The sequence below is a fragment of the Cylas formicarius genome, unplaced genomic scaffold, assembly GCF_029955315.1.
Source record: "Cylas formicarius isolate icCylForm1 unplaced genomic scaffold, icCylForm1.1 PGA_scaffold_10__41_contigs__length_53128322, whole genome shotgun sequence".
NCBI lineage: Eukaryota > Metazoa > Arthropoda > Insecta > Coleoptera > Brentidae > Cylas > Cylas formicarius.
Window position 1 is genome coordinate 38,303,084 of NW_026844214.1, and position 13,829 is coordinate 38,316,912.

Below are 13,829 nucleotides of genomic sequence, written 5' to 3' on the forward strand. Positions count from 1 at the left end.
CCCCCAGGCCGCTCTGGAGGGCGTCCAGAATGCCACCCCTCCTATAGAAGGTCAGCAACTCCTTTAGCCCAATACCGTGCACTGAGTCCGGATCGATCAGGGCCGTTCCGAAGACTCCCAATCTTGCCCATGTCAAGACAGGGCACACGGTAAGCAGATGATACGGGGTCTCCTCCCCCTCCATGCACCACCTACACTTCTACACACTTCTGGTCAGTCTAAGCAGCTCCCTGGTCTAAACAGGACACCGACTTATAGAGAACTATATTTATAGTCAAAAGGGCTTAAAGGGGGGTTTAGTGGTAGGACGATTTTCACGTGCCTGGTTGCTTTTCGCGACGCATGTCTGGAAAACAGGCGCGGTCGGGGCGGCTAGTCACGTCTATAAAGCGCGATCAAGGGAGGTGATCGACGTTGCCATGTGTAACGCTATGTTAGGGTCTTAGGATATTAGGTTGTTTCATCTTCAAAAGGAGAAACATAGAGAAATAAAGAGCTTTAAAGGTTGATGTCGAGAACTGTGATGTCTGATTAACTCACCACGGAGGGGTTTTGAGTTTGACAACTCCAACTTTGGTGTCGGAGCCTTCAATGATATCGATTATTCTTGCGAGTGACCACTTAAAGCGAGATCTTTTCAGTGACGACGACTTAACCATAATAGGGCCACCAAAATCGATTCCAACCTTTTGAAAGGGGCGAGATATTTGCGATCTATGCTTGAGCAAGTTGGCCATAATTTGCTGGGCTATTTGAGCTCTAAAACGAAAGAAAGTCTGGCAGGTCCTAATTACCTTTTTTATTTGTCTAAGTGCATTTAATGACCAAAATCGCAGTCGAAAATTAGACAACACATTCTGTGCTTCAGCATGTTCTAAGCGAATATGTTTTTGAATAACCATGAGGTGGACTACATAATTTTTAGAAGGTAGCAGGGCGGGATGTTTCTGCTTGTAAGAGATGTCAGCCTTTCCTAGTCTGCCACCAACTCTCAAAATATCGTTATCTAAAAATGGATTGAATGATAAAATTTGCTATTTGAAATCCGCTTTTCAGATTTAATATGAAAAATTTCCTTGGAGAAGTTTTGTTATTGAATAATAATTGCTATTATATACTGTATATGCACGTCTGCGTTTCCTAGTTTTATACAGCATTGCAAAACCCAAATCTATGCAGATGATACACAGGTTTATTTTGGACATCAGTCAAATCAGAAATAATAATCTAGAAATCATTAACAGGGTGTCCCTAGTACATTCACTCCATCTAAATCCAAAAAAATCTATAGGCATTTTGTTTGGTAGGCCCGTGGATGTTGATCGATTATCTCAACTAGTTGAAATAAAAATATCGAATGTGTGCATTCCTCTGAAAACGGAGGCAAAAAACCTTCGGCTTTTGCTCGACAGTAAGCTAAGATTTAATGGTCAAGTTACACAATGTATTAAAAAATCCATTTTAAATCAATCATTTAAAAAGGTCTTGTATGATTCGATAGTTTTATCTTCTTTTAACCACTGTGATGTCGTCTATGGCACATGTCTGACAGCAGCTGCCTCAGAACGGATTAAAAAAAAAACAGAAATACTGTCTAAGTTTCAGTTTTGGGATTAAACGCGGCAAGCCTGTTAGTCATAAAGTGAAGGAAGTCCGATGGCTTAATATGGAAAATCGACGATATCTCCATAAATGTAATCTTTATCACAAAATTATAAAATTGAAGTCTCCAAGCTATCTTTTCAAAAAAATCAGCTTTCGCACGGACGTTCACAATTTAAATTTAAGATTTAAAGGCCCGCTCGAAATTTTTGAAAGATCCTTTACATACGACATGGCTAAAACATATAATGCATAGGATCAGTCTCTTAAATTGCTATACAATACCTTTTCCACACACCTGCATGAAGTTTTATTATCATTAAATATTTAAGTATTGTCTACTGTAAACTATTTCCAAAGTGAAAGTCCCTCTATTTGCACAGATCGTACTAGGTAGTTATATATTTTTTTTATGTGTATTTTTCCTGTCTAGCTCCTTCTTCGTAGGATAAGTTTAAAAACGGAGACTCATAATATCTTATTTTGTTCTTCTGAAACGTGTCCTTTTCATTATATATTAATACGTGAATAAAATAATAATTATTATTTTTATTATTATTTTGTCTAATGCACGATTTAATTATTGTACAGAGAGGGGACCAACGAGTTTATTTTGGTTTAGAGAATGGTGAGCAAAACGTAAACAAAAATGCAAAAGTGCGATGTAATTTAGAAAATTTTGTAAAAATTTACTAAAGGTTTACTTTCGGCTATTAAAGTGACTTTTCTCTCTTCTGGCAAATCAGATATGTTGCAACCAATATCAAACGTTTTTAAATTTACCTAGCAATAAATTGAGATTTTTTTCTTTTGGTAATGGATTTTCATATTTGAGGTGTTTAATGAGAAACCCAGGTTGTTGTAACGCGTGCTTCCTGTTTGAATGGGTACGAATGTTCCCCGAGATTGCTATTGAAATCTCCCGATTTGCTCTCTTGCATAATACCACAGTTTTGCCGACGAACCTACAATTTATTTTGTTTGAGTTTAGTTAGTGCTTGGTTGTTTTTGAAAAAGTTATGGAAGTCTTTTCCGAACAACTGTTCATCCGTTTTTACTGTTTTGGTTAATATGGTAATATTTTGTGGATCCGTTGTGAACTTTAAACTTTGGTTATGGCAACCAAGAGAATGCTTAATTGTCTAAGAAAAGCAACGCTTACGTAGTTTGGAAAAAATGAAATTAGTTATGTTAGTTAATTCTGTGGTCTTCAAGTTTTGAATGTAGAACGATTAATCATTATGAATCTATTTTGTCTGTTTGGTTTTTGATTGTCATTGTCATTATATTGACCTATAAGGATATTGCCTTTAGGTGTACACAATTGTTTTGACTTTCTATGAAAGGGTAGATGTATCCCTTTCACCCAGTTCAGGACAATTTGGTAACTGGTTATGGCTTCCCATGCATCTCTAGATTTATTTAATCGGCCTTCTAGCTTTTGATTGGTGATCTCTCCTCCCCCCTTCTCGTATTTGCTTTGTTGAAATAGTCGATATAATCATTACCGCATGCGTGGTTATCATGATCCAGTAGAGCATTGTTGAAAACAACTGATTTCGCTTTTCTGTATGAGCACAACGCTGGCAATAACTAATAATTTGCGGATTCCTAAAAAGTAAGTGCTGTTTTGTATTAGGTACGTTACCTGATGTTTACTCTGAATTTTTTGAGCTTTTTTTGAAGTTCTTTGAACTCCCACTTTTTGTCACCATTGGTTATTTTGCGTTTTGGTACGTTTAAGGACGCCATCAGTAGATAAAATCATCCGCTGCAAAATACAACGATGCGTCTTCTGTCTAAAGCATATCTGGTGGCTCATCCTAAGACAAGTTCTGAAAACAATTAGAGCTGAAACTTTTAAATTAACAGCCCACCAAACCAGCAGAAATACGCTTTTCGAAAAGCGAGACGATAACAACGTATGTCTCGTATCATTTAACCTTCGCCTTCATGGGGGTCGTAAATTCGTTAACAACTACAAAATCATAATAGATTATAAAAGATTGTAAAATAATAAAGTAAATATAAAAATAATGGTAATTAATCTTGGTCAATAAACCATTTATCTTCAATTGGGTCACTGATATTTTAACTTATTTCCTCATACAATTGCTTAGGCTTAAATCCGACTTCCTCTTTATTTGTAATCGCATCACAGCGGAAAATAATTTCACGGCCACTTTAAATACGTTATTTATCTGTCAATACACTTACTTTTAAAACATTAACATTGTTTTGTAATAAATATAAAATAGTTCTACAAGCCACAATACGAGTTGAAAATCGTGGACGATATTCATCAACTACCGCTCGTGCGTTTCCATTATACAATCCATAAACAAAGTGAATGTCAGCGAATTCTTTACCTTTACTGTCACAATACATAAGATTCACAGCCACCTAATTCAATAAAGCGGTTTCGTTTTAAATGGTCTTCAAAATTTCAAATGCTTATAGCTCAGTTAGAATAGAGTTCTGGGAATATGTTCATTTAATATTTTTAACTTGAAATCACCCCAGCAACACACTTCCAAGCTACGGCAGTCGTGTCGTGGGACACCCATGCTCATTTAAACATAATTATGTTTTGTTGTTCTTAAGGAAGCAGAAAAAGCAGCCTCAACTAAAAAACATATTATAAAAATAGTGCTCTGTCGTTGCATTATTCTACTACGGTTTTAATTTTATTGTGTGTTATCATGTGACTATCATGACACACAACGATTAAATAATCAATTATTATCACGTGAGAGGTATTTAATAACACATTCTTTATTTCTTCGTCAGCCTCTTCCTTAAGGATGGAAATATAAAATTTCTACTCTAGGTACATTATCTTATATTTATCTTATTTATATTGTGACTCGTCGCAGTACGTGAGTTCTGATACAAATTTGGTAAACACCACTTAGTTACAATGTTCATTTAGCACCAGCAGCAGAGCTAGTGTGACTAAAGAACTTTATCAACGTGTTATATACTTTAGAAAAATAATAACGTAATTCGTTATCTAACTTACACTCGTACCATTAGCAGGAAAATATTCCGTAATCGAGCAATTAAATTATTTGGTGCAAAACAAGAAAATAACATAATAGTCGATAACATTTATTTCCATGACGAGCCCCCCTTTTTTAAATAAAGTCGTAAAGTCGCCAGCAAGTACAAAAAAATCGTAGTGGGTTGTAAAAGATTAGAAAATAATAAAGTAAATTTGAAAATAATTCTGATTAATCTGGTCAATAAACCACTATCTGCAATTGGATCACTGATATTATAACAATCATCTCAAAAATCTATTTCCCCGAATAATAATTTACTCCGATTGTGTCCTTTTCCATTTGAGCCACTCGCGTCGTCGACAATGGCAAAAAAAAATACTAATTATCGATTTACTTTCATTTTGCCGACGCAGGAAGAGTAATTTTAATCCGTTTTTTTCATTTAATAATACTTCATCCTTCAACAAAACTCTTGCATTATTTAGGATGGTAAAATAATGCCGGACTATTTCCGTTGACATTAAATAACAAATTAATTAATTTTGTGTTTTGGTATTAGCAAATAAAAAATTTCATCAATAAATTCTCAATCATCAATCAATTAAGTTGGAGTTAGTTCAGAAATGTCGTCCAATTATCATCAAATTTGGCAACTGTAAATTTTAATTAATTTTTAACCTCGTGTTTCCAAAAAATTTTACGCAATTGCACATCTAAGGCGTGTGTAATGGCGCTGCTATGTTCCTCAGTACCCCAGAAAGTTGGTTTTCTTTAAAATGGCGATACAAATATCAAAAATGAAATAGCAAAGAGAGTACTAAAAATAAGTAACTAATTTCTGCAAACCACACTTTATAAAATAGAAACAAAACTAAAATCAAAAATCGCTAAAGAGGATACTAGTCACGAACAGAGACAGAAACATTTTTTTTTAACTTTTGAATTAAAGTTTCGATTAATTCCAGAGTAATTTTATCACAAAAACTAACAAATCGCCGGTTAAAAAAAACTATATGAGACTTATTGCGTCGAACAATTTAAATAGCACATATTTTCCTCAAAAATCAACAAAATAAAATATGCAAGCAAAGGGGCAGTAAACGACTTATATATATATTGCTCCTGGATTAAGTCGACGCTGATAAGGCAAATCAATAAATTGAATGAATTATCGGACCAAATAAATTGGAGGTATTGTTAAAGTGAAAATTAGTTGTGCCCCATTTTAACACGCAATAAGTTTGGAACACGGGTGAGCATATCAATTAGCACTGTGAGTTTGTGGTAACTGAGTGAAGTGCAGCGCTGTTTTGGAAATTTGCGAATGAAGTTCGTGAATAACATTTAATAGGTTTCATAAATCGAAACAGCCAATGAATCTATCAAATTAAGTCCATGTTGCAGAAATCTACATATCCAACTAATCGTTTTGACTCAAATATTACGGTACACAAGTTCTTAATCGGTTTTTTCATTCCCTAAAATTATCTAAATCTAAATTATCCTAAAAAATATCTAATGTTATTTGTGCTCGGACCAACCAATTGAAATAAACACAAAAATTGCATTGGACGCAACATAGACAAAGCAAAAATGTGAGCAATCCTGCTGCTTTTATTTGTACATTACTTTGTTTCTGTGCACATTTCGCAAATAAAAATTTAATTCCTTTAATATGTTGTACTAAATTTCATACTTGATTTCCTTTTTATAATGAGGATTTTTAGTTAGTTTTTGGTTTCAATTTCTGATCCATAAAATCTACTTTCTGCAATACAGTTTTCATATGTGTAATTTTATTGTATTTTTAGGGCAATAGATTTTAGATCAGAATGATGAGACTTTTTGTAGCTTTGGCTCTCTCTCTCATTGGGTCTAATTTGGTTTCCGCTGCCACCAGTAAGTTAGAAAGTTAATATAGTTAATTTCAACTTATCTCAATTGCAAAGTTTCAATTATTACCTGAAATAAACTTACGAGCTGATAAACGGTCGTTGTATTCAAAATATAAAAATGGAGGTCGCTCAAATGCTGCTTTCAGAGCTGAAATTTGTCATGAAATGCCCCTATGAAACGAACGTTGCGTTCTTTAATTGATATGCATACAAAATGCATAAGAAAAAGTATTCAGGGTAATGTCCTTTTTTGGAATCTCACCATCGAGTTCTTACAAAGGGTAACAAACACTGGGTATCTTAAATTAAGGTTATCCTAAAAACTGAAGTTTTATTGTATATTTTGCGAATTTAAAATTAATAAAACTTCTTTTTTTGTTAGTTTGATGTTATATTAGCTTAGAGAAGGACGTTTCGGTATTTTCCAACAATCTTCATAATTTGCTAACTGGATGAGAAAACTAAGAAATACATCATAGAATAGAATAAGTACTGAAAAGCTACACCATAATTTAATATTCATCTCTTAAATAAATTTTCTTCGACTTAAGCCATTAATCCATGTTTTTGTGTATTTGGTAGTATTATTTACTTAAAATATTTTCCTGTTTTGTTACGAATCCGCGACCCTCAAGTAAAAAAACTTGCTTCTTGACAAACTGGTGTAGTTACGAACATATTTAATTCCGTTATTTATCGCAGCGCAATCGGCCGTTTACATTTATCGAGAATTTTCAAACTCCAAGTTTGCTTTTGTAAATTATATTTTTTAGAAAATATAATATGCTATCATGGAACCTGGTCTCATTATCGATGGGGAAATGGACAGTTCAGCTCAAAAAACATTGATCCCACGCTATGTACCCACGCAATTTATACGTTCGTAGGAATTGATGCCAATGGCAATGTAATTTTGCTTGATGAATGGTTGGATATCGATTTAGGTAAGTCTTTGAATTTTTTTGGGTTCGCCAATCACACTGCATAAAATTCCTATCCGACATTAATTGGCTTTCAAGGTATATTATTAAATATTGGCAATTAAATTTATTTTGTTGTTTTCCCCAACTGGTGCTATATGGGTCATTTTTCTAAGCCTCATTTTCGCTATAGCGTTACCTTCTCCTATTAATTTTATTATAAAATTCACAATTACCACTACGATCAAGAAATCAATATTTTCGATTGATAATCTGATCACATCATCAATATTTCCGATTTTTAGGTGGTTTTCAAAGTATAAATGCCCTCAAACAAGTTAACCCTAACTTCAAAACATTACTGGCCGTCGGGGGATGGAACGAAGGTTCCGCGAAATATTCCGCAATGGCTGCCGACCCAATTAAGAGGGCAAACTTTATCAATACCGCACTAAGTTGGGTTCTTAAATACGGTTTCGATGGATTTGATCTCGACTGGGAATACCCCGCAAGAAGAGACAGTTCCAACGCAGCGGACAAGGTATTATACCGACAGCTCAAATTATACATGCAAGCGTTTAGCGAAATAAGTTTTTTCATTTTTTTTAGGAAAACTTCGTTACGCTCATAAAAGAATTGCGGACCGTTTTCGACAAAAATGGACTTCTTCTCACTGCTGCTGTGTCGGCAACTCCGAGTTCGGTCGACATATCTTATGACGTACCTTCTCTTTCAAAGTAGGTATAGACATCGGATTCAACATCGATAGATTGATTTTTACGGATTTGATGTTATAAGCATATCCAAAATACTTAGCAGTTACTATGTCTGAGAAAGAAAAGGTTTAAATTTAGAATGCTACTTAATAAAGTGCTACTAAAATAATACTTACAATAAGGCTAAATGTATATGTGAGTGGATATTGTTCTCTTGAAAAAAGTTGTTTCTGTTCGAAGTTACGACGTCATCTTGAGCTGGAGTATTTTAAACAAATATTTCATCGGTCGTTTTCTAAAATTTACATTAATTACTAACTAATTAATTAATGGATTACTAGTATCCCTCAGTATATACACCATTTTATAATTTATAAATTAATATCCAAACTGACGATAACAAAAAAAGGATAATATTAAAATCGAAAGCAGTAAACTCCAGCAACGGCAATGTGCTTTAAAGTTCCGAGAATTGAAAATGTTTTATTTTGATTTTATATTCTGCATTAATTCGCTAACAATATTCTGTTTTTTTAGGAATTTGGACTTCATAAACGTCATGTTGTACGATTTCTTTGGTTCATGGGACACCACCACCGGTCATAATGCACCTCTCAACGGTTCTACTAGATACGTCGGTACAGAATATGCCGAATACAGCGTGGTTCGTATTTTTTGCATTCAAATGAAATGACGTCTACACAATTTTCTCGTTCCAGGTAACTGCTATAGAAGGGTGGCTCAGTAGGGGTGCAGATCCGCAAAAAATCGCCCTTGGGGTGCCATTTTATGGTCGCACTTTTACCTTGTCCAACTCTAACAACAACGCTCCTGGTGCTAGCATTTCGGGAGCTGGAATGGCAGGACTTTATACTGCCACCGCGGGCTTTTTAGGTTACAACGAGGTACGTGCCAAATTCACCGCATCCGATTGTGATTTAATGCGGTTTGCATCTTCCAGATTATCGAGAAATTTAATGCGGGTGGATGGACACAAAAGTGGGACAACGAACAGAACGTCCCGTACGCGTACAGCGGCAACCAATGGATTTCATACGATAATCCGAAGTCTCTTGCAATCAAAGTGAGTAAGATTTGTAAGATTGTAAACTTAATCGACGCATGATAGTTCCTAGCGATGTATGATGGTTGGGCGATGACAACCTTTATCTATTGCATTAAGTCAGGTGTTCAAATGAATCAAACATTTTAGTCTGCATTTTCTTCAAAAAATTTTTTGCTTAAGTGACAGATTTATCTTCATAATCAAGAAAACAAACTTGCGCGGAATATTAGTAACAATATGTCTCCATATTTCTTTTGTTTTGTAGGCCAGGTATGCTCAGTCACTAAATTTAGGGGCTGTGATGTTATGGTCAATTGAAACTGACGATTTCTTGGGACTATCCGGTACCAAATTTCCTTTGCTTAAGGCTATCAACGAAGTACTAGTAAGTATTGTTAATTGTTAATATTTCCGACAACAAACTTGTTTAACCTATCAGGTATTTATTAGGTAACATTTTATTATTTTGAATGAATTAAAATCTGTTGCATTGCACTTGTTCACTGCAATTGTTTAACTGAAAACTATAAAAAATACAAAATATTTTCGTGAAATTTTTCGGAGCCGAAGGCAAATTTGTCCATAATTGTAATGCTTTGTGAAATTGAATTGAAAATTATCCAACAAATGTAGGTACTACAATTTTGGAATACACTTACGATTTTCGACGAAGTTATTCAAATTTTTAATTTAACCTTAAACATAAACCTAACCATAAACTTAAATTCCTACGCAGGCTTCAGATCAGACTTGTAAGGAACTAGAGCTGGAACAGTATAAAAAAAATTAGATACCGTGGAGCTCTTTAATTGCCTAATATGCATTTGCCTTTTGAATCAATGGATCACGAAATTAGAGAGCTAGAAAAACTTTCGAATATTAAGAGTAAAAAAACAAAAATCGTTTGCTTTAAGTTCGATGAGTCATCATCATCAAGCTCTTCGGACGATTTGTCTAATTCCAACTCAGATTCCGAGTCTTCGTCTGGTACGAACTCTGACGACTCCAGTTCTTCAAGCGTAGGAGCATCAAACAACAACACTGATGATTCCAACTCTTCAAACACGGACAACACAAAAGACGAAACGCAAAGCTCTGATGCATCAGATTCCGAGGCTTCCGATTCTAGCTCGGCTAATTCTGGATCATCTTCAAGTTCAACCAACACTAGTAAGAAAATTGTTTCTGCAAATCAAGATTAATTAAAAATAATTTAGCATGAAAAAAATTAACTGTAAGTTTAACATCACATTAACAAAGCTAAGAAATCGAAAACCCTGTTCTTAGAAAACGTCATATGCTATCATGGAACCTGGTCTCATTATCGTCGAGGAAACGGACAGTTCAGTTCTAAAAACATTGATCCCACGCTCTGCACCCACGCAATTTATACGTTCGTAGGAATAGATGCTAATGGTAACGTCATTTTGCTTGATGAATGGTTGGACATCGGTTTAGGTGAGTTCTTGAAAAATATTTAAGGTTGATTTTGCTGAGTTCGCCAGTTACACTGCAGAAATGTTCCTATCGTACATTAAAAAGAATCTGGAACTCCATAGGGCTAATTTTATTTTTAAACTATTAACAATCAAACCTTTATATCAATAAATCAACAAATAATTTTTAACTGACCATTTCTGTAACCGATTTGTCAGTATAGCTCGAAAGTCATCGATATCTTCGACTTTTAGGCGGTTTTCAAAGTATAAATGCCCTCAAACAAGTCAATCCTAACTTCAAGACATTATTGGCCGTCGGGGGATGGAACGAAGGTTCTACAAAATATTCCGCAATGGCTGCCGACCCAACTAAGAGGGCAAACTTTATCAATACCGCACTAAGTTGGGTTCTTAAATACGGTTTTGATGGATTTGATCTCGACTGGGAATACCCGGCAAGACGAGACAGTTCCAACGCAGCGGACAAGGTATTATACCGAAAGCTCAAATTATACATGCAAGCGTTTAGCGAAGTGCAATAAGCAAATTAAGCAATAAGTTTCTTTCAATTTTTTTTAGGAAAACTTCGTTACGCTGATAAAAGAATTGCGAGCCGTTTTCGACAAAAATGGACTTCTTCTCACTGCTGCTGTGTCGGCAACTCCGAGTTCGGTAGACATATCTTACGACGTACCTTCCCTTTCAAAGTAGGTATACATTGTAAATAGTAGACTTCCATATTAAAAGATTTTTTTTATGAATTTTAAATACGTATTCGGATGTAATAACAATGAAAGACATTTGTTTATTTTTCAAATATCTAAATAAATGTTTCATATGACATACTTTGAAATGCGTTCGTACTTTCTCACCAATAATTTTTGTGAAAAACAATAATCAATTCGCTCTTAGTTACAATTAAATTGAGTAAATACATGCATCAAAGTTGGGCAAAATAATTACAAATAAATTAATCCAAAAACTGAATATATTATTTTGTGATATAAAAAGCGCAATCAGCAAAACTACGAATTCTTAAATATGTTTATGTTTTTTTTTATAATTTCGTGGTTATTGACTTTAAAATTTGTGAAGCATCTATGAAGATAAAATAAATGAATTCGTTAACAATATTATTTAACAAACATTAACAAAATTACTATCTATTCATTATTGACTATCGGTTCTAAATTTTCTATGAAAAGCCTCTCAGTGTATCTCAGTATAGACGCCATTTCATAATTTATAAATTCATATCACAACTGACGATAATACAATCCGACAATATTAAGATCGATTGCAGTAAACTCCAGCAACGGCAATGTGCTTTAAAGTTCCGAGAATTGTAAATGTTTTATTTTTATTTTATATTCTGCATTAATTCGCTAACAATATCCTGTTTTTTAGGAATTTGGACTTCATAAACGTCATGTTGTACGATTTCTTTGGTTCATGGGACACCACCACCGGTCATAATGCACCTCTCAACGGTTCTACTAGATACGTCGGTACAGAATATGCCGAATACAGCGTGGTTCGTATTTTTTGCATTCAAATGAAATGACGTCTACACAATTTTCTCGTTCCAGGTAACTGCTATAGAAGGGTGGCTCAGTAGGGGTGCAGATCCGCAAAAAATCGCCCTTGGGGTGCCATTTTATGGTCGCACTTTTACCTTGTCCAACTCTAACAACAACGCTCCTGGTGCTAGTATTTCGGGGGCTGGAACGGCAGGGCCTTACACCGCTACCGCGGGCTTTTTAGGTTACAACGAGGTACGTGCCAAATTCACCGCATCGGATTGTGATATAATGCTGTTTGCATCTTCCAGATTATCGAAAAATTTAATGCGGGTGGATGGACACAAAAGTGGGACAACGAACAGAACGTCCCGTACGCGTACAGCGGCAACCAATGGATTTCATATGATAATCCGAAGTCTCTTGCAATCAAAGTAAGTAAGATTTCTGTAACCTCAATCACCAACTAGTGTGTGCGACAGATCCTTGGGCTGAAAACGAGTTGTATAAAAATATTCGCCTTAAAATAATCGCTTTTGACCTATTCCATTAAAATTTTCAGCTGATTTTTAAACTACATATTTTAGAGTCAAAAATCATTATTGATATTCACTAATGAAGAAACAAAAAAAGTAATTTATTCAATCTCTCAGTAAATTGACCTAGAATTTTTAAAATATTACAAAACAATTAACGAAGGATTTGTTAGTCAGTCGAAATCATATTATTTCTCATAATTTAGTTTGACATTAATTGTATTCGGAAAGAAGATTCGATATTACATTGAGATTACTTTCCAGGCCAAATACGCTCAATCCTTGAATTTAGGAGCTGTAATGTTATGGTCCATTGAAACTGACGATTTTCTGGGACTCTCTGGTACTAAGTTTCCTCTCCTACGAGCTATAAATGACGCACTGGTAAGTTATGACTTTGTCAGATACTTTTCCGGTTTTAAATTAGTAATCACCACTTAGAACGTTAAATTTGGAAATTCTAGGGGTTGACTGCATCGGGCTCATCAGACGACCCATCTAACTCAAACTTGGGTGGTGATTCTTCGAATTCCGAGTCTTCTAATTCAGACAGTTCAAACTCAAAACCATCTAACTCGGAAAATTCGGGTTCATCTAATTCAGATAACGCAATCGGCTCCGGCTCATCCTCTTCAAGTTCCAACGAGTGTACCTCTGCAGGTGCAATCAGGGACTCGAACGATTGCGGGGTATATTACATATGCGTTCCAAGCGGTAATACTTTCGTGAAGGCCAGATTCACTTGCCCTGGCGAGTTGTACTACGACATTTCGATTTCCAATTGCAACTATCCCAGTCTGGTATCTGGTTGTTAACGATATTTTAGTTTTCCTATGATTCTTAATACAGTACGTGTAATTATATTGAAGCAACATTAAATGTAATAATTGAAATGAAACTGCTTTTATTTATTGTACCAACAACGGATAAATATTATTCTTAAATAAAATTAAGGAAATGTCTAAAAATTATAACAATGACTATGTTATAAGGACAGAGATGTTCTGTCTTCACCATAGAAGTTTTACCTACCATAGGTTCTTGAATGAATTTAGAATTTTTTTTTTATTTAAGTAAGTAAACCAAAGAAGTTGAAATAAATAAAATTAAAGTGGTGTAAGAACTTTTTG

General features: G+C 34.7%; 1 protein-coding gene across 1 annotated transcript; it reads left to right on the forward strand.

Moving 5' to 3' along the window:
- The first annotated feature begins 5,800 nt into the window (after window positions 1-5,800).
- Window positions 5,801-13,573, forward strand: LOC132705623 (probable chitinase 10). Its single transcript, XM_060676368.1, has 18 exons — window positions 5,801-5,859; window positions 6,419-6,506; window positions 7,276-7,446; window positions 7,728-7,963; window positions 8,032-8,159; window positions 8,676-8,802; window positions 8,858-9,043; window positions 9,100-9,222; window positions 9,470-9,589; window positions 10,119-10,374; window positions 10,492-10,662; window positions 10,896-11,131; window positions 11,223-11,350; window positions 12,051-12,177; window positions 12,233-12,418; window positions 12,475-12,597; window positions 12,964-13,083; window positions 13,164-13,573. The coding sequence occupies exons 2-18, from the start codon at window positions 6,440-6,442 to the stop codon at window positions 13,512-13,514; spliced, it is 2,856 nt and encodes a 951-aa protein (XP_060532351.1). The 5' UTR covers window positions 5,801-5,859; window positions 6,419-6,439; the 3' UTR covers window positions 13,515-13,573.
- The last annotated feature ends 256 nt before the right edge of the window (window positions 13,574-13,829 follow it).